This window comes from Patagioenas fasciata, chromosome 1 (assembly GCF_037038585.1).
Source record: "Patagioenas fasciata isolate bPatFas1 chromosome 1, bPatFas1.hap1, whole genome shotgun sequence".
Taxonomy (NCBI): Eukaryota; Metazoa; Chordata; class Aves; order Columbiformes; family Columbidae; genus Patagioenas; species Patagioenas fasciata.
In genome coordinates, this window is record NC_092520.1 from 173190317 (window position 1) to 173210721 (window position 20405).

General features: G+C 45.9%; 1 protein-coding gene across 1 annotated transcript; it reads right to left on the bottom strand.

The window, feature by feature from the left end:
- Positions 1 to 12611: 12611 nt before the first annotated feature.
- On the bottom strand, positions 12612 to 18537 carry HEBP1 (heme binding protein 1). The gene is made up of 4 exons (XM_065829176.2): positions 18340 to 18537; positions 18039 to 18177; positions 16302 to 16482; positions 12612 to 14976 (listed from the first exon to the last, which is right to left on the bottom strand). The coding sequence occupies exons 1-4, from the start codon at positions 18415 to 18417 to the stop codon at positions 14805 to 14807; spliced, it is 570 nt and encodes a 189-aa protein (XP_065685248.1). The 5' UTR covers positions 18418 to 18537; the 3' UTR covers positions 12612 to 14804.
- Between the last annotated feature and the right edge of the window lie 1868 nt (positions 18538 to 20405).

A 20405-nucleotide genomic window follows, 5' to 3' on the forward strand; every position in this document is an offset into this window, starting at 1 on the left:
GAGCCGGCAGCGCTGCCTGGGAGGGGAATTTAAACCCGCTGGGGCTGGTCCTCCTGGCGTTCCGCCCGAGGCCGCCGGGTGGCGCCGTCGCCCCGCGGAGCCCAGTGCCGCCTCCGCGCCTGTCCCCGCCGAGCCGCGGGGAGGCACAGGGGAGCCGCTCCTGCCGCTGACTGAGGCCTCTCCGCGGATCCGGAGTGAAAGCAAAACGCGGTGGACTCCTCGTAATTAAAAAAAATCTGAACAAACATTCCTCCATCTCATTAAAGCTTTAATAATGAAATCATTAAAAATATTTTTTAAAAAGTTATTGCATGGTCTTTCATCGAACTTCGGTAAAATTTTCGATTTTGCTCCCATGAAAATGTTTCAATGAAAAAACAAACAAACAAAAACTAAAAACTTTACATCCTAAAAAGGATGTTTTTTCCATGGTGACATTCAGTTTCTTTTACACAGCAACACAAAAAGCTTGTCTCTGAACTCAGCTTATTTTAGGCACAGTTTGAGTTGATTTCAACTAACCTCTTCCTGACCAGTTGCACTTCAGCTGCTGGAGAGAAATGGCTGCCTGGAGTGTGTCCTGACCAACTCCGGTGAGGCATCCAAGGGTAAGGAGCATAAGTCAGTCCTCAGAGCCTGGGCCACAGACTTCTGTCGCTCCACAAGGCTCCAAGAGATGGACAGTCACTGGGTAAGGCAGCAAAAGGGTAAGCAGGCATGCTTCTGGCAGCCTGGCTGTCCAGCCTGATTACAGCTCACCAGCTCTACATCCCATCCTGTCCAGCCTCCCAAATAGAGGCCACCAAGCTCCTGGGCCTGTCTAGGTTGGGACTGTGCCAGTCAGTAGGATAGGAGATGCCTGGTGGCAGAGCCAGAGATGTCTGGCAATGATGTGGGCAGGACAATTTTGTTACACAGAGAAGTAGCAGGTAGATAACATTGCAAGGAGGTACAATGTTATCTATCTGCCCTCTCTGTGTCTCTTCCTCTCCTTACCTCCATCATCACTATACATCAAAGCTGTGTTGTTTTTCCACTTTTTACATCTAGACTTTTGTGTTTAAAATGGCAAATGATTTGTGTGAGATGAGACCTTCGCAGGGCCAGGATTAAATGCACAGCTCTTAAGTGCAAGTCACCTCACAAGCAGATGTAGTCATTGATGCAAGGATGTGTGCATCATTTCAAAGCGGAAATGTACAGATTTATCTACCTGGCTCTGCTGGGTAGTCTATGGACAAGATTTTTTTCAGCACAACAGACCCAACTGTGAGTTTCTGTCGGCATGACAAGCTATTGGGTTGTGAGACAGGAGTCTGGTTGACCAGGGTATGCTTAGTTCTCCACAGCGCGGGCTGCTGCTCAGCTGCTGGAAGGACTGTGGGGCAGCTGCTTCCGAAGACCTGGGAGCTGCCCCCGCAGCTCTGACAGCATCTCAGTGTCACCCTCGCTGCTGCCCTACTCTTCTCCTAGGAGACCTGCTCTGCCACCCACTGTGCTTTAGCGTATTCCCTGAAAGACGAGCTAAAACCTGCGCTGTGTGAGGACCTGAAATACTGAACTGTTTTTCCCCTAACATCGAGCCCTTGTTCCATAATCTTCAGTAACCAGGTGGGGGCACTGCGGGACCTGCATCCACCGTGGACGTTTCTGCTGAGTTAAGTAGGGTGCACGAAGATAGATCATGAACCATTTTTAAGCTACTTGAAGTGTTCAAGTGAGTTCACACAGGATTGTTGTTTCGTGTCTTGGTGGTCATCAGGTTTTTCATCCAGCAGAAGTCCTAAAGCCATATTTACAAATATGTACAGCCCTGACTCTAGCTGCGAGTGATTCTCTCCAAATCCTGGAGACAACAGGGATAAGAGGAGGGGAAGGTCCTTTCTCTGCAAATTTCATTATGCATGTTGTCTTTTTTTGAATATCATCTGTCTTTATTGTCTGGTGGTAATCTCTAAAAGTGGAAGCAACTATTTCTATAGTGGATGAATGGGGAAATGCTGAAAGAAGCTGTATGCTTCTTTACAGGATCACAAGAGATGAAACCCTTGATAGTGTCTTGCCTGATTTCTCTTTCACAGTGCACTCTTCAAATGTAATCAGCTTTTGGAGCATGCTCTGCCTCCAACTGTGCATACAATGCTCAGATTGAAATTAATAGAACCATGATGATACATTTGAAGTGAGAATCTGGGACAAAAAAGTTAAATACTTGCTGGTAAGATCAATGACAAAAGTTTCTTTGGCTTTAGTTCTCACTTTAGAGGCATCTTTATCTCTAAGTCTGTAAAGAATATTTTTATGGGTATATATGTGTCTTAGCAACATCCTAAGAAATTTTAAAAAAATAAAAAACAAACAAACAAACAAACAAAAAAACAAACAAAAAACATTAACTTTGGTTACATTTTATACAGAAGTTTAGAAACAAGTTTTTGTGTCCTCCTTCTTAGCAGAGATTTGTTGCTGTGTTTAATACCACTGCCTCAACCCCAGTACTGGCCTTGGGGAATGGGGAATTGTTTGTGATTGATGGAATCATCATAACACATGTGGACAAGGTGCTGGGCTTGAATTTGTGTTGGTGACCTCAGATACAGCATTTTCATAACGCTCCTATTGTGTTTTTGATGTGTCTGTGGAATTCCTAAAGAGTTCTACAGGAAATCTTTCATGTGCTTATTCTTCCATCTTGCCAGAATGACAAGGAAATGCTGTTCCCTACATTCAGAGCACGAGGTCAAGAGCAGATTTCCACCATGTCTAGGTGGCTGCTTGCCCTCACGCCCAGGTGAGTTGCTCTGTGTCACTCAGAGAAGCGGTCCAAACCTGGGCTGCTTCCGGGCAAAGACTCACGCTTCTGAGTCCTCCTTCTTTCCCCCTTAATGGAGACAGTGTCTGGATAATTGCATGTGCCTGCAGCCCCCTGGCTTGACTCAGAGGTGACTGCAGGGCAGTTAGAGGCTGAGCAACACCAGTTCCTGCAAATAAACACTCTCTCACATATACACAGGTTGGGCTCACAGCTGAGCCATTACCTGGGCAGTGACGAACACCAGTCCCAACTAGCAAGTACATTGCCTAACTGCGGAGGAAGGGTTAGGTACAGCACTGATTTTCTGGCTCCTTTTCCATTTTCCTTAGGATTAACTCCTGTCATTGGGCATCAATGACGTGAAGCTAAGCAGCAAATTATCTCAGACCTGAAAATATCCTGATCTCTTTGTAAGGGTGGAAGGAAGAGGGACCCAGCAGATTGGTGGCCAGCCAGGCAGGGAGATTATGTGTCTCCCCTTGTCTCACCCCTCCAGGGTAGTGGGCAATACAAATCCCAAGTGACTTCAAACTTGGGGTCATGGTCCCTGCAGGTGCACTGCCATCTTCCCCACCACTCCACACAGTTGCTCTGACCACTACCACAGCAGAGAAGCACTGATCTTTGACATACTCCCACCCTTGTAAAACTCTCTGCATTCAAAGAACTGGATAATTTCTAGCATAATTAGCCTCTCCATCTGTTAAAACAGCCTGAGCCCCAGAAAAACTCTCACCAACAGCAGGCTTACAGGTAGTCATGGCACCAAGCCTGACAATATTCAAGAAGCATTTGGACAATGTCCTCAGACACATGGTGTGAATTTTGGGGTTGTCCTATGCAGGGACAGGAGTTTGATTCGATGATCCTTGTGGGTTCCTTCCAACTCAGGACATTCTACAGTTCTATGACTAAAGAGAGCAAAACAGCTCTTCTGATCAGCAGCCTTACTCAGAAGTGGCACTACTATCAAGTGTAAGCCAATGGGGTTCAAGGTCCCTTCCTGAAGAAGAATACCCTTTCAGCTGGCATTGTTCATTTGCTTAAAAGGGAATCTTTGTAGGAAGACATGAGGAAAGCCAAAACACCTGGATGCTCTCACCAGATGAAGTAAGGGTATGATTGGGACAGGCCTCCCTGTTCAGACTGTCCTGTCGTCCCTGGGACTGACTGAAACGCAGCTCAAGCACAGAAGCTGGGTGCAGCGCACGCTGGCAGCTGGGCTCAAGGCTCTCTGTGGACACTCCCACCCAGCCCTGACAATTTGTCCTGTCCTGTTAGCTAGATGAACCAAGCACAGGTTTCCCAGAACAAGCTGCATGACTGCCACTTCTCATATGCAAAATTGGCCAGAAGCAGCTTGCTGCAGAGATTTTGTAAGAGGGAGGAAGTCATGGGCTACAGGCACGTGGTCAAGGGTTTCTATGGCTGCAGCTCTGCCTGGAAGAAGCTACTGTCCCTTGTCTCGTGAGCTGGACTAGATCTGCAATCATGAACAGACAGCAGAGGGGATGGGAGTATCTCTCAGTCAGGCAGAGCAACCTCTCATCTCCATGGGCAGGACAGCTGAGATGCAGTTTCCTTCACCCAAATAATCCATCCTCCCATTGCACTGTGGCCTCCTACTTAGACTCCAGCTAGTATCCCAGCCAAGAGGAAGAGAAAGGCAGGAGTGGGATGTAATCCTGTCACCTTGTGCTGACAGTAATCGTTCTTCCTTTGTGGCTTCTTCTGAGCTTCTGTGGCACTGATCTTCCAATCTCAGCTCTGTCCAGCTCTGCAGGAGAACTCCCAAAAGTGCTGTGAACTAACTGTTCTTCCTAAAGGTCTGAAGAATGAGGACATTATTTACTTTTGGCTGTCAATGGGCATCAAATGACGTGAAAGAAATGTATGCCTCAGCTCCATCACTATCTGGGACCAAAATAACAGATAAAAGAAGAAAATCAGTGGGGGTTACCATTATATGGAGTTGCCATGGAAATAGCATGAGAGAACTTGGAGGAGAGCTAGCACACCGTGTCTCCAGGAGGGCATAAATCCCCTGCTAGCCTCACTCTTTTTTATCACATTAACAGGCAATATTTCTTGCTTTAGCAAGAGGTAGGAAAACATCAAAGCACAGTTCTGACATTTTTGTCTATCCCTTGATTTCTCTGACCAAGACCTCCCTGACCCCTCAAGAAGTAGAAATGTGAAGCCTAGTGCTATTGGAAAGTTCTCCTGGAAACCATTTCATAATTTCAGTAAAATGGTAAGAGGGATGTAATTTTCCCCAGAAAATATTTATTGACTTTTAAGTAATCATATAAAAAAATTGAAAACCTTCTTTAAAAATGTACTATTCTAAGACTTTTTAAAAAGAAAAAATGTCATATTTTGTTAAAAGGATTTTTTTTTAATGCTGATTTTTAAGGAAATGCATTAAAATTTAAATGACCTCAGAATTTTGGTGAGGTTGCTTTCTTGTGCTGTTGCACTTTTCTAGGAAGCCCATTTTATTCTCCTTTCTGTTGTTGAATCTCACTTTTAAACTGCCTTACACCCTCTGGTCAGGACAGGACAACCATGTCTGTTTATGCACTATATTAGAAGACTCCACACATATAAACACAGCTTTGAGGCATGATGTTGTATGGGGATGGCATCCTCCAGCACACACATGTAGTTCTTCACCCCGCACCTCCTGGCAGGCCACAGGTCACTCTTCTGGAGAGATGTCCTCACCCATGACTATCAGTGATGGCTGTGCCAATCCGACACAGATTAAACTACCACTTGGATGTTGGCATCCAGCTGCTGACAAGTACAGGTATGTGTGACTGAATGAAACCAGCTCTGTTTTCAAACAAAATCTTCATTCTCTCCTATAAGGCCTCACACTGTGTTCTGCTGCACTATCAATCCCGTGTTGCAATATTTTTCCTGTGGATACCTCCTTCCCTACCTCTAGCTCCTACTCTTCCCTAGGGCTTTGGCCACTAAGGGATAGGACTGAGCACATTTAGAGATGAGAAGGACCCTCAGCCTGCAGCCAGGCTCCAGAGGGGAGAGGGCAGACAGTAAGGGCTGGGGCAGGGCAGCAGTAAAGCCTCATATTTGTATCTGTTCCCTTTTGACAGAGCCAGTAAGTGGGAAAGGAAAGACAGCAGGAACCTCCAATGAGACTTCGTCTTCCTCACCCACCAGCACAAATTATTTGTCCCCACACCAGTGCTGAAAGGGCAAGTGAGATGAAAGGAAGCAGAATAGTGAGAGGAAGCCAAAGAGCACTGTCACCAAATGCTCCTCTAAGAGCCAATTCAAGTAACGTCCCAGCTACTGACCCCAGTTCTGGCTCGGAGCCCCATTTCAACAACTGAATTTCCATCACACTTGTGACTCCACTTGCAAGAGCTGAGACCCCAAGTAATATACTATCCTGCATTTGGAAACCTCTCTCCTACAGAATAGCTAAAACTGTGGAATTAATTTGTGTGGGGTGAGAACTCTGGCCCAAGCTGCTCTTTGGCTTACAGTCATCACATTATGCCATAATAGCAGTAATTTCAACTTTTTTCCCTGAAGATGTCTTAAAGAAAGGAATGGGGGAAGAAGGTCTCTTTTGACATCTGCATTTCTAAGGCAAAAGTCTAACAGTTATTTAAGTTGTTATCAGCCACCAAGATTTTTCCTCAGAACAAAACTTGTGTGCTAAGTTCTTGTTGATTGTTTTGTCTGTTTGCTCAGCATCAGTTTGAGATAAAATTATACACATAATTTTATAAATGCTATTTATAAAGCTGTGAATACATATCATGCATATTTTGTGACAAAACAGATCCATTTTTACCACTGAAATGACAAGTCTCAAACACTGAATAATTCCAAAGGGGCTATTTTTATGGCATTTGGTGGTACATTTGTTGCTGAGTAGCAGCTGTCTATAGCCATGGGAATAGACATCATTTTTAGCTTGTCATAATTCTGGAACTGGATTCATTCCAGAAGAGTTTGTCATAACAGTGGGCTGTGAAATGGCTGTTTATGAGAAATGGATTCATGGATTATGGGATCAAACATTTTGGAAAACAATTGTGTTTATCTTCACTTCAGGACTGTCTGGGGAGCTCCCATTCATCCCCTTGTTGCATCTCCCAGGACAGGCAGCTGCAGTCACTGGCAAACTCTCTTGTTGGGTGGCACTTCCCAGGACAGTCTCCTCATCTCCCTGATGTGCCTGGTAATATATTGTTGTTTTCAGTAAAGTTATCTGGAAGCAGCTGCCTCCAGTGTTTCTTCAGGATTGTTATTTTCATATATTTATTTCCAGGAAAATGGAAAACATCCAGAGCCTTTTTAAATGCTACTGCCTTAGCATCAGGAGGGGAAGTAACTTGAAAGGTGAAACAAAAATCCCTTTCTGTATCTATGCCATTTTTGCTACATTCTGTGCATTCTAGGCTTCCATTCAAAATAAACAAATTTTTAAAAGCCAAAACCTAAATCATATGCTACAGAAAATAAAATCTTAGATTTTTCTCTCTTGTTCAGAAATAGAACCATTGCAATGTAAAATAGACTAACTCCTACTGTCTGTTAAAAAAAACAGCTCTGTGGAGAGTTGTCTCCAGCCAAACAGCTCCCCCGGTTCAAGATCTGGCCTTCATTCCTGGATCCAGAGAGATCTCCTGCGCTGATAGCAATCATGCCTGGAGTGTGCATCTGAGGACCAAAGCAAGGAAAAGGCACTGCAGGACCCAGAGGGAGGTGCAAGAAGGGAGGTGTGAAGCTACACTGGGATCAACAGATTGTCAGACCAACAAATACACTCGTCAGGAACAAAACCACCCCTGGGCACCTTGTGTGCCTGGAACTGTACCTGTTTGTTTCCAGCTCTAGTTGCTCCAGACCCTGTTTCCTCATTCCAATCAATTCCAAGCAAACAGTCCAAAATCCGCAGTACTGCCTTCATTGTTTTGAAATCAGTTGGGCAGGTTTCCAACCTGAGGGTGTTTTAGGCCAGGTTTCCAAGACAGAGTATCCTGTAAAGTCAGTGTTTCTGTTTTCCCTGGGGTGCTCAGAGCAGTCTCAGCTGTTCTCATGGCTCAGGATTTTTCCCCTTCTGGGAAGCGGTGCTGAGAATGCCCTCAGAGACAGAGCATTGCTGTCTGTGAAGATGTATACCAAAGTCCTGCAGAAAGCAGATGGCAACACAGCAGGAGCAGAGTTGTGCTTGGGATTTCCAGGTAGATCTTTGTTCCCTGGACACTGGTGTAGGTAGGAGAAGGGATCTGGCTCAAGGCAGGCCTGAAGAAGCTGGGAGGCATCTCTGTTTCTTCTTCTATGTTTAACTGTACTGCACTCACCACAGCATAAATCCTTATCAGAAGTGGTTCAACTCTCCCCCCTTTCCCAACAACATCTGCCAAGGCAAAGGGCCAGCACATGAGTTATGGGGCACCCAAGGCAAACTGACCCACCCTCACACCACCCTCCCCTTAGACAGCACAACCAGGACATCAGTCTTCACCCCCCTGCATCTCCACAGGACTTTTCTTCCCCCTTCAGCTTGGGTTTCCCACACAGGGGTACCGGTGTGCAGGTGGAAGCAAGAAATTGGAGAATGAGAGGCATGGTTTTACATGAGTTTAATTACCCAAAATAAACACCACTGCACTAACCAACACCTTCAAAGTACTGTGGCTAAATAATACTACAGCTCATGAAACAGATTTTGACGAGCCAGCACATGTTGATTTGGAAAGACGTTCCCTTGCAAAGCTGAGTCATACAGAGGATTGAGAAACTCTGCAATCAATGATTAAACAACTAGAAAGATCTGACAACAGGAAAGTGTGCCCAAAATTGTCATGCTGCACACTATCTTAAATTCATTATTTATTTATTTATTACCCAATGCTTTGCTTTAGGTAAACAGTTTCGTTTCTTCTATTTGTCTGAGTTTGATGCATTCCAAATTTCAGATCCTCTCCTCTCTTACTCACAGCAACATTCAATTCTGTTGATCTTGTACTTTATCAGTCATGTGGGAAGGTGACTGAACTTTTTGTCTAATGGCAGAAGATGCTTCAATTGCTTCTTTGGACTCCAATTAGGAAAGGCCTTAAATACTAGGGATACAAAAAAAAAAAAAAAGAAAAAAAAACCCAGACTGGAAAACTCTGGAAAAATACTCAAGGGAGAATAGTTGCCATGGAAATGCTTCTCTGTTTTCTCCAACACACACTTCACTTAGACCCAAACCCACTTAGCCTCCAAGTCCAGGCATGGGCAGGGTGGGTAGTGCAGCTGCCACCACAGACGTGGGCTCTGCTGTCCCACCACAGGGAGCCCTAGCATCAGGTCACACTGCCAGTGTCACACTGCACATAACACCACGCTGTCACCTGAGTCACAAGTCAGGGCACTGCAGCACATGGCTGAGGAGCTGCTTTTCCTTACCAGCTGCCTCTTGATGGCCTTGTAGCTCCAGCGCATCTCTGCTGCTTCTTGGTCCCACAAAGCAAGCGGGGCTGGTGAGAAGCTCACAGCTCACTATGTTCAGCTGCATCAGCTCATGGGATCACAGAGAGGGAGAAGGGCCATGGCACTTGCAAGACCACACTCCAGGCCAGGCTGCAGGGGATATAAAACACGAGGCAGCAGCCTGATCCTGTGCTTGGTACACGGCAGCGAGTTGATCTGTATGCATGAGAATCCAGATCCTCAAGACATTGAAACACTTGAATCCCAGTGGTATCTTTCAGGATGTGGTTTCTGGGATTTTTTGCTTCCATTTGTACTTTTGAAAAATCTGCACCTAAAATTCAGGGTCATCAACACAGTCTTCTCACTGGGACTGCACAGAACATACATCTGAGGCTGTGCCAGGACCTTGGGTTGCTGATTAGCCAGCCCTCACACTCAATCTAAGAAGAGCACGGCTCCTTCCATCCCATTCACTCAAGTTTCTCCCTATGGAAACTAAGGGGTAGGCAGCAGTGAGGGGTATGGGATGAGCATGCACCCAGCTCTCACCTAGGCATGGGCTCTGGATGTGGAATTGCACAAACAGCACTTCAGGAATCAGGCAGCGTTTGCACTGACCCATCTTCTGCAGCAGCTCCCACAGAGGACTAGGAAAAAAAGCATCCGCCATGGCTGAAGCCTATCTTGTGCAACAGATTCTGCTGGGAGTGAAACAGAGATTATGAATGAGCTGACAAAACCAGCCTGCTGTTGGCATAGGCACCAAGCAGACGGAGGGTAGCTACAATGGTAGTGTTTCATCCATCACCATCAAAGAAGTCACTTTTACCACTGATCCTGCCCCAATAAATCATGTTGCCAAGCAGTTTTACAGAGGTGTTATATATCCAAAGCTACTTATGGTCCCGTTAAAAGAGATGCATTTCTTTTTTAGCTCAGTGTGTCTGAAATGCTGTCATAGAAGAAAGAGAGTCACTACTCAGAGTGCTATTGTAAAAGAAGTATTACTCTAATTACAGCAGGAGGGACAACGTGAGCTAGAAGCCACCATCTTCTTCCCCTGTCCCATCACCTTCAGGCAGTCTTGCAAAGCTGAAAATTTGCTACCACAAGCACAATATCTGCTCATGCACCCTTTGCCATAGTGATGGATGAAAATGGGGAAATAACAATGTTAGTTCCCCTTTCACCATAAATCACTCATCCCCTCAAAGTGACTACAGTATTATAAGTCTGGCCAGATTTATAAAGACAACTTAACCAATTAGGTCTTTTATAAAGGCTGTCATCTTCTTAATGCAGTGCTAGATATATTTAGACGTGTGTCTACAAAAGAAAGTATTTCTTTTTGAGGCTAACAAAGCTTATTCTAGAAGACTTAAAATCTCAGTCTGTGAATATTCACCCTGTGGCTGTGTTCGCATTAGCAAGTTATTCACTGAGAGCAGAAGCCAACCAACAGATCAAAGCTGAAGGTCTGGAGGCCCCTACACATATGCTACATATATACATATATATACATGTGCATATACACATACATGTACATATACCCGTATATGTACATATACCCATGTTTATGAAGGTACACATGTGCATATATAAAAACATATAAATATTTATGGTTTGCCGCCGTTGAAGCTGGCAGGAAAACTCTCACAGATTATGTTATTAACAAGTGGGGCAGCTTAGGAAGACAATATATCCAGTACACCTAAATCTACAGGGTATGCATATAATTCCCATCAAGATTGTGCTTTTGAATTTGTCTCCATTTAAATCATAGAATGGCCTGGGTTGGAAAGGACCTTAAAGATCATGTGGCCCTTCCTGTGGTGGGCCCTTTCACCGTCACACAGCTGCTTCACATCTTGTCAGGAGGGACCTGCCCAGCTGCTAATTAGCAGCAAGGCCACTCCTGTCTCTGGAAGGCAGAGATAATTCCCAGGGCTGTTACCCCACCAAGCCTACTCAGCCCAGCAGGCAGCGCAGGCAGTGCAGGCAGCCGTGGAGGGGCTCCCTGCCCAAACCAGGGTGGGGTGATGGGAGAGGGGCCCCAGGCAGTGATGCAGCCTTTGCTGTGCACACCCACTGCACCCCAACAACCCAGCAAGGCAGTTGCCGACAACACCAAGGTGCCTAAGCAAGAAGAAACATCCCCCTTCCAGTTTCCCCCGCATGGTCTTCCTAAATCCATGCACAACAGTTCATGTCATGACTCCCTGTCAAACACCAGAAAAGCACCAAAATGTCTCAATTTCAGCATTTGCTTCAGACAGACAAAGGCTCTGTACAGGCTCAGAAGAGAAGCAAGGAGGTCTCTAGGCCACCTGTTGCACTAGTATTACTCGGAGAAGAAATACTGGAGAGGGCAGAGAAGAAGCTTTTTTTTTTTTAACATTAGTTCAGGAGTCAATTGTGTGTAACAAAGCGGCTGTGACCATGCTGGCCTCGTGTCTAAATCCAGAGCGTACCTCTGATCCTTCAGTCCCCAACACAAAGAGGTTGCTGGAAACCCTCTAATGTCACTCATGACTCTGGCTGTCCAACCAAACACACACTTGCAGTGACAGAGGTGTTTTCAAAAAGCTGGCTGACCCAGCTGCCTACAGAGCAGAGAGACAACCTGCTGGAAAGTATTTCTGCCCTTCCACATGCAAGCGACTCCTTGGGACAGAAGGATGCCATGGGTAATAAGCTTACTTAGTCCAAAAAGCAACTGGACAAATGCATGGGATAAAGTCTATCAGGGTTTACCAAGCACAATAACAAATATCCCTGAGCCACACTGTGCTAAAGATGAGAGAATACTTAGAGAAGATACCAGCCCACAGTGGCACTGATCCTGTAATCTGTCTCAGGTGTCCACTACCATCCATCATGGGCAGCAGGGCACTGAGATAGATGGACCTCAATGTGGCAATATGTGTAACATTTCCAGATAGCAGGTCATGTTGAAAATCAGTCATGAATATTTGCCTGAACACCATCCATAAACCCCAGCCATAGGAAGACACAAGCGAACACAGAATTTTCCTCAGGTGAGCAGGCCCCCTAGTTTCTACATTAACACAAATGCATCAGTCAGAGCCTCTCAGTGTCTGGAACCAATGGAGAAGAAGATTACTCCATCAGCTCCCATCTCACACAGATAATGCAGGGCCACATCAGGATACCTAAAGTGGCAATTTATTGGAAAAAGCATTATGACTGTTGATAGATGCTGCGACATGATTAGTAACTCAAACTGAAACATACACTGTCAATCTAAATTCTTTCAAATCAGCGATTCCCACTGAGCTTATAAAGTCAACAAGCAGCACAAAAATTATAAATCACAGTCTTCTTATTTTATTTAAAAACTCTAGAAAATGCAGACAGAACACAGGCATCTTTGCTTATACAGAAACGGCAACTGTTTGCATAAGATTTTGATATCAGTTAACACTGTTTATGAAACTGTACCCTGCCTACAACATGCAAAAGGCCTATGGCAGGGCTGCACAGGCAGAGCCTATAGATGTGATTATTCTCAGAACCTCTTGTGCTCTGTTCAGAGTGTATGCATGTTACCAAAAAAAAAAAAAAACACCACACTGCTAAAATGTACAGCTCCGTTCACATCAGGTTTATTATTGGTATTCCTAACGTCTGAGATTTCACAAGAGAAATTTTGAGAAATTTCAGGATTTTGATTATTGCAGGACATTCGTCACTGGTAGCCAGAAAGGACTGTATCCACAGTCTATACAGAAGTTCCAAAATGAACCTGGGAATGCATAAACCAAGAAGCACGGAACTCTGCTATTCCTCACCCACACAGGTAAAAATAATCTTGGACATGAATAGGTCCCTTTGGATTCAGGGATGGCCTTAGAAGGGCCTTTGCTCCTTAAAAAACTCCTTCAAAAGCCTAACTCTCTGCTTTGATCTCCCTTTTGATTCCTCCTCGCCTGTACTGCAGTGACTAACTGCAGCCAATAGCTCTTCCCTTGTTGTTTGGTGGTGGTGGTTGTTGTTGTTGTTTTGTTTTTAATTGAATGGTATCTGCTCTTTTTACCCATCTAGCAGATGCTCTTGCACACAGATGACTCTTGTGAAGTCCACAGTAAAGCTCTTACACAGCTCAGCAAGAGAGAAAAGGAAAGCACATCAGAACCTCAGGTCTTCTCCCTTTACTGCTGAGATTCATTCTCAGAAAGCAGGCACATGTGAAACAGTTTGACTGGCCAGACCCTGGGACAAATCTCTTTCAGCTCCAGGAGGAAAATGGTTCTTCGAAAGTGCCTGAACTTCAAGGCACTGTACCATCAGAGGAGCACATCTCTTTTAGAAGAGGTAACAAATTATACAGGCAGACACAGTGGCATGGTGTGTAAGCGTGTCCCCACTGCAGGCACCCTGCTGCCTCCATGGCAGAGCCAACAGCCAAAATGCTGTTTTGATGCCTAATGTTTAAACATTGCCAGTCTTCCTAAAACAAGACCTTCCCTTACTATTTCATTTTAAGTTTCCAAAAGGCTACTCATCATTTGACTTAAATCCCTATTTTCAAGAGCAGCCAGGTTTTCCTCCTCCTTTAAAGACAGTTGCTCCAAGCAGCCCTTCAGAAACTAACACAATTTAAGAGATGTTATTTAAAGATCTTCACCCACAGCAGTTCCACTAGATGTTCATCATTCTTCAAATGTACCCTCAGATCACAAGTAATAGGCACCTGCTTTTGTCGCAGTCTGTATTTTTCTAATTCAATTAGATTATCATACACATTTCAGCTTTGGCCCTTATATAGGCTAGTTTTAAAGAAATTTTACATATAAGTAACAGGAATGTGAGGAAATTATCTTAGGGTCTCCACATCACATTGTCCAGCTGCGAGTTGAGATCAACACATTAAGACACCCCAAAATGTCCCACTTCAAACAGGACGACAGCTGCAAACAGAAACCTGTATCTTCCTCTAAATGAGATTGCTCAGTCAGATGACAAATGTAAAAGATGCTTATATGCACTGTGCTGTGTTGGTACCAATGTCCATGTCCCTTTAGACTGCTTTCGGAATGGCACAGATAAAAGCAGCATTTTACAGCTGCAGAAAGCTCAAGAAGATAAAAACGTCCCTGTATGCACTTGGGTCATGTTCCCCTGCCTGCCTCAGGTGAGACCAATATTCTGCCAGCACTTGGATGCAACTCCTGTCAGGCATCATTCTTGCTAATTAAGTACTTTTGGCTTCCTCAGCATTGAACTCTGGGAGCACAAGAGAGATAAAAGCAAATCACGGAGGGATCACGAGAATATGTGTAGTTGAGGACCTGGTCTTGAACAACGGAGCGGGACTGCGAGGGAGGTTTGCAATGCCCTTCTACAATGGTTGGTCCATAAAAGACCAAGACATAGGAGTGGAGGAAGGGAATGATGCTTTTCTGCCTCTGCCAAATTATCAGTTTATTTTGAAGACGACAGAAACATCGCATAGAGAGGTTGCCAGTGCAAGCCAGAACCACAGGGAGCCAGATGCTCACTCTTTCACAAACCAGACCTCATTGCGTCGCCCATAAGGCTTCATAGGGGGATCATAACCATTGCAGAAGTAGAAATCTTTGCGGTATGCAGCATCACTCCCCAGAGCAGACTTCAGCTTGGCAGCATAGTTGACGTAATCCGTCTCTTTGGCATAGCCACCAAACTGCCTGCAAAGAAACCAAACAGAGGTGCTGAGCAGTCCTGGCAAAACACAGAAAGGAAGAGAGAGAGAGCAATATATAGCCACAATATATTTAGCTACACATTTTGGTCCAGATCCCACCAACATGCACTCATGCAGGTGCTGTTATTTGTGAACTGGCACACTTTGCCTGTGACAGGTTAAGTCCAAAGGGTTACACAGCCAGGGTCCAGTCATCCACTGGCAGACCTCAAACAGATCCCCCCAAACCGACCCATGTATATCAGTCAGCACAATGGCCCTGCCCTTTGAAACAATGCCATATCAGAGCAACAGCTTCCTAGAATACAAGGTTATCTTCAAGTCTGCTCAGTCCGCCGTCCTCACACCAGTGCTGTTAACAACCATGTTCACTGTGGTGTGAACAGCCATCTGCTGGATTCCAGATCATGAATGGAAGCCAAACTCTAGCTAGCTCAAGGAAAAAGGGAGGTAGGAGCAGAGATATTAGCAATTACATGCCATAATGCTATTTAAAAGGAATGGGCTGGAATTTGACTGTTCTGTGTTGACCTCCCATGAAGAGAAACTGTGTCCACATCAGCCTGCACCTCACTACCCTGTTTCAGGGTCAAGGTTTGAGATAAAACTGCCTGTTCTTGCAGAAGTGACCCACGCCCACAGCAAAGGCCAGGCAGCAGTCACAGGCAGGGAAGAGCCAGACAGTCTAGAGTCAGCCAAGATAGTTCAAACAAGGAGACAGGGGAACCTCCAAGGAGTTAAATACAAGATGAAGAGCTTATTGTTATTGTGATGTTAGTTCGAGTCTGGGTTGTCAGTCAACAGCTGAAGACATTCAAAGGTGATCTGAAGCAACGCAATGCTTGTTTCCATTCTGGACTCTGGCATCAGTCCATCCAAATGAGGCTTCAGCTGACACCTGTAGTTTGATGCAAATCATACCAAAGAACACTCCTGATGACCAAGAGCCATCTTGATCCCAGAAAGTGGGGAAAACAATACTTTTCAGAGATTAGAAATGATTCAGTATCTTCATATTCACACTCCCCTGCTCTTTATCTCCCCAGGTGAAACCAAAAGCCTTTCAGGGCTAACCTTCACACTTGTTTTCCCAGCGAAAAAATCCATATTCCAAACCAGTGCATCATGACCAATGATAAGACATGTCATAAACCACCTGTCTTCAGTCTGGAAAGGCCCTTCCATCCCCTTCTACCACATGCACCCCCTGTCCACCAAGCAAGTGACCTGGTAAAACCAACACTGCCCTTCGAAGTGCGCTAGAGACCTCAGCACTTGGGACTGGAAATCCCAGGATGCATTCCTTACGTGGAATAAATGGTCATCCCTTGCCTCTCTTCAATCTTAATGCTTTCATCACTAGGACAAGGAGGGCTGGCTTGAAACTGACTCGGGATCCGCAGAGAGACCTTCACATTCTGCTGTAAGGAGCCGTCTTCAGCAGGGAAAGCAGTGATGGAGACAGGAGCAGTCATGCCCATTCCAACTCCTGAAAGAGGCACACAGACATTACTGAAGAAATCTAGGTTCTCAGGAACTCACAAAATCAACAGAGGATTTACAAAAGCTAATTTTAGTGTAGGAAAACTCCTCACACTGAACTCCTTGTACAGTCAGTCAAGACTGCAGTCCTCTGGAGCATGCAGAAGAGCCATGTTAGGCTTCTGCTTGGGCCAAATTTCTCTCTCCACTGACTACACAAGGAGTCTGGGATATAAGGGCCCCAGGTGACCTCTGGATGGCGTTTTATTAATGGTCCTGTTTTTCTGGCTCTCAACTATGTCACCAAGGCCTTTGTCCTTCTGACAAATCACCTCTAACACAACAGGGTCTACCGTTCTGGGGCAGGTCAGTGGAACATGTAAATCCACATCAGTATCCAAATTATTATCATCTACACTTAGTGGTGAGCCCATAGCTTCTGTCACTCAGTGCTGGCTATCCCATAAACACTTTCAAACACTTCCAGACATTCTACAAGTTCCAGTGCCCCAAAACTCAGTGCTGTTCTGGCTTTCAGCAGGGCTGTCCATGCTCCCCACCACTCCAGCATGCTTTTCTGCTCATTACTGCCGAGAGGTACCACATGGCATGGAAGAACATTTTTCTTCTCTCTTCTTCTTTCAGTGGTAAGGGAACCTCCAAACATCAGGATCAGGCTGCCACGGAACCAGTTATGAGCAAGCCATCTTTCTCATTTATTTTGCTTTGATATCATACCTGTCTCTGTGGCACATATTGTAAAGGTACCCTTTCTCCTACAGCTACAGCAATCATCAGCTTTCCATGCTGTGTAAATGTAAATGCCATTTCCCTCTGCATCCAGCTCCTACCCCCATACACACACTATATATATATACTATATATATACAAGTCCCTCGACCAGATGCCTGAGAAAGGTGTATGAGCAAATGTATATGCCTCAGACCCACCCTGCGGTCTTCTTCTCCTGGTATGGATGGTTACTGATGCACATACTTTAGTAAATCGAGAATTAGAAGCAATCACCTGGAAGCACCATTATAAAACATTACAAAGTACCATTGAAAAGCAAGCTCATTGTTCATTATCCTTTCATGAATAAAAGTAGCCAGAGTACGTGATAAAATATCAAGGTCATAAAAGTTATTTCACTGCCTACAAGGGCACATCATAGAACCGAAGTGCCCCAGATATCCTGATTTCATCAGCTAGTGCGAACCCCAGGAGCTGTCATAGATACACGTGTGCCTGTCCTCACGTTATCCCAGATGCAAGGTAACCCAATCGTGCTCAAACACATATCTTTTGAGATTCTACCCTGAAACAGAGACAGGTTAGGAGTAGACACATAGCACAACTTGGCCAGGCATGCTTTAACCTGTGGTGAGTTTATTCTTCCCAGTGAGGGGACATCCCCATCACAAACCCCCAGTGCCAGGAGCCACAAGCCAGGTGGGCCCACAGTGCCATTGCCTCCAGACACCCAGCTTTCACCAAGCCTCTGCTAGCGGCGGTCAGCCACAAACATCGGCCAAGTCCCAAGGGGCAGGGAGCGTCTCTCACCCTTGTCGTTGGTTCCTCCGACGTACTTGAGGAGCTTGAGCACCCCTTCCTTCGAGGCTTCGTCGAACGGCTTCCCCACCACTTCCACCGCCGCGAACCACCCGCCCTCCAAAGCCCTCTCCTCGTAGCTGAGCTGTTCCTGGGGAAGGGGACGGGCATGGAGAAGCTGGCAGCTGCCCGGACGGGCTGCGAGGAAAGAGCTGCCCGGAAGTCACCCGCTCCCCTCGCAGCGTCTTATCCGTCCCGGCCGCCACGGACACGCTCGGAGGAACCGAGCCCGGCAGCCCGCGCCTCCACCTACCTTCTCCCCCTTGCTGAGCACCCGGTAGGGCCACGGCTCCACCGTGCTCAGCAGCGAGTTCTTGATCATGCCCAGCATGTTGCGGCTCGGCTCGACTCAGCACGGCTCGGCTCGACTCAGCACGGCTCGGCCCGACTCAGCACGGCTCGGCCCGACTCAGCACGGCTCGGCCCCGCTCGGCTCGACTCGGGCGAGGTGGGAGGGCCCGGTGGGCGTCCCGCCGCCTGCAGAGCCGCGCACCGCCCCCAGAGAGGCGCCCAAGAGCCACCTGCTGAGGGGGCGAGACCGGGGGGAACGCGGCGCCGGGGGGGACGCGGGACTTGGCCGGGACGCGTCTCGGCTTCGGCCGGCTCTGGGAGCGGAAAGCCGGCGGCCCTGGGGGTGAAGTCATGGAGGACGCTGAGAAGTGTGAAGTATAATAGGGTGCGGGGCAGGTGGTGTTCATCCGAGTGAGAGAGGAAATCTGGAGGAAATAAAAATACAAGGGAGGGAAAGTACTGACAAAAGTGTGTAATATATGGCGTGGGGTGGCACAGCTGTCCTGAAACTAGACAATAATAACGGGGGCTTTTGTTTGTTTGTTTGTTTTTAATAAACGGAAGTAAGGGTGGTCACAGTTGTCTTTTAAGTCTGAACTCAAGGCAGTGCTCTGCGTCTCTGTGAATGTTGTGTTAGGTAAGGGGTAGATCTTAGAAGCCGCTGATGATATTGGCTCTCCCTCCACTGACCTCTGCAAGAGTTCACAGCCCAGCTGGTCAATTCTGTTTAAAAATCCAGCCACATCCCTTCCCAGAAACACATGTAAATGAACACAAGGGGCTTAGAAGGCTTTTTATAGGTGGATATCTTTATGTGCATGGAGGACTTAGATCTTCATGATAACAAATGGATTTTAGTTCTATGAGTCGTGAAAGGATGAGTGCCAGGTAAAGAAAGTGGCTTTGCCCAGGGTTGTTTAAGAAGTCGGTAGCTGAGACAGGAATCAAATGCGAGTTCCTGGGCAGCCATGGATCAGACCAGCCTCCCCAGGCAGATTTAGACAAAGACACCTTGAGGTGCCTGGTCAGCTAGACTTCTGCCTCCTGAAATAGAAGGTGAGTGACACAGAAGCAGGCTGATGCATAACTTTCCTGTACTCTTAGAGAGCAAAAAGGAAAGTTATAAAAGAAATGAGACATCAAAGCAATTCCATCTAGAGAGAGAGGGTGGTACAAAGGCAAACAGTTAAAGCAGCTGGCCATGGGTGTCTGATCAAACAGGCCACATTCAGGTCAGGAAGCAGAGCTGGAGCCTGACATGAACTTTCACAGAGTCAGTGAGAGGTGCTGCTATCAGTGGTGACAAGGCCACAGATCTAGTAATTTATTAACTATTTATATAATTAGGTTCATTCACCATTATGCAAGAAATTGCGAAATTGTAATATACGTTGTGTGCTGCAGCTTACTTGTTCTTTTTTAAAATAAATGGTGAGTTTCTCTGTTGAGTTGAGTTTTGCCAGGAATACCAACTAGCACATATTGGTATAGGAATACATGGACTGAATCAGACCAGAGGTCCATCTTGCCCAGTCCTCTCTCTGTGGCAGGAGCTGGTGGTGGACTTTAGGTAAAAAGTAAAAGCATGCAGTGATCTGGTCTGGCCTCGCAACTCCATCCATCTGTGACTGAGGGACTTACTCAAGCCAGAAGTCTCATCTTTCTGTTTCATGTTGGATTTTATACGACTTCAGCTTGCCTGATAAAGTGTTTATCTCTAAAATATGAACATTAAAGCTGACGTTTATGTTGTATTCTTCCTCCAGATAGGCCAAACTGACCAGCAGTTCCTAGAGCCACAAGCAAAGTGTGTGAAGCGTCGCCCAGCAGGACCAGCAGTCTGTGCAAGCATGTAGCTGATGCTGCAGCATAGACTGGTAGCTCTGAGTGCATAATAACGAAGAGGAGGGGGCCTTTCTCTCCTGCTATGCCTTGTAATTTAGGTAAATATATTTTGGAATCAAAATACTCCACATTTCCTGAGAAATTATGATGACAACTTCACCAAAGGCACCACTGTATCTTTTT

Coding starts and splice junctions, on each gene's coding strand:
- HEBP1 (XM_065829176.2), bottom strand. CDS start 18,417: ATGCTGGGCATGATCAAGAACTCGCTGCTGAGCACGGTGGAGCCGTGG. Junction 16,483..18,038: donor CGGAGGAACCAACGACAAGG/GTGAGAGACGCT, acceptor TGCCTCTTTCAG/GAGTTGGAATGGGCATGACT. Junction 14,977..16,301: donor GGGATGACCATTTATTCCAC/GTAAGGAATGCA, acceptor GTTTCTTTGCAG/GCAGTTTGGTGGCTATGCCA.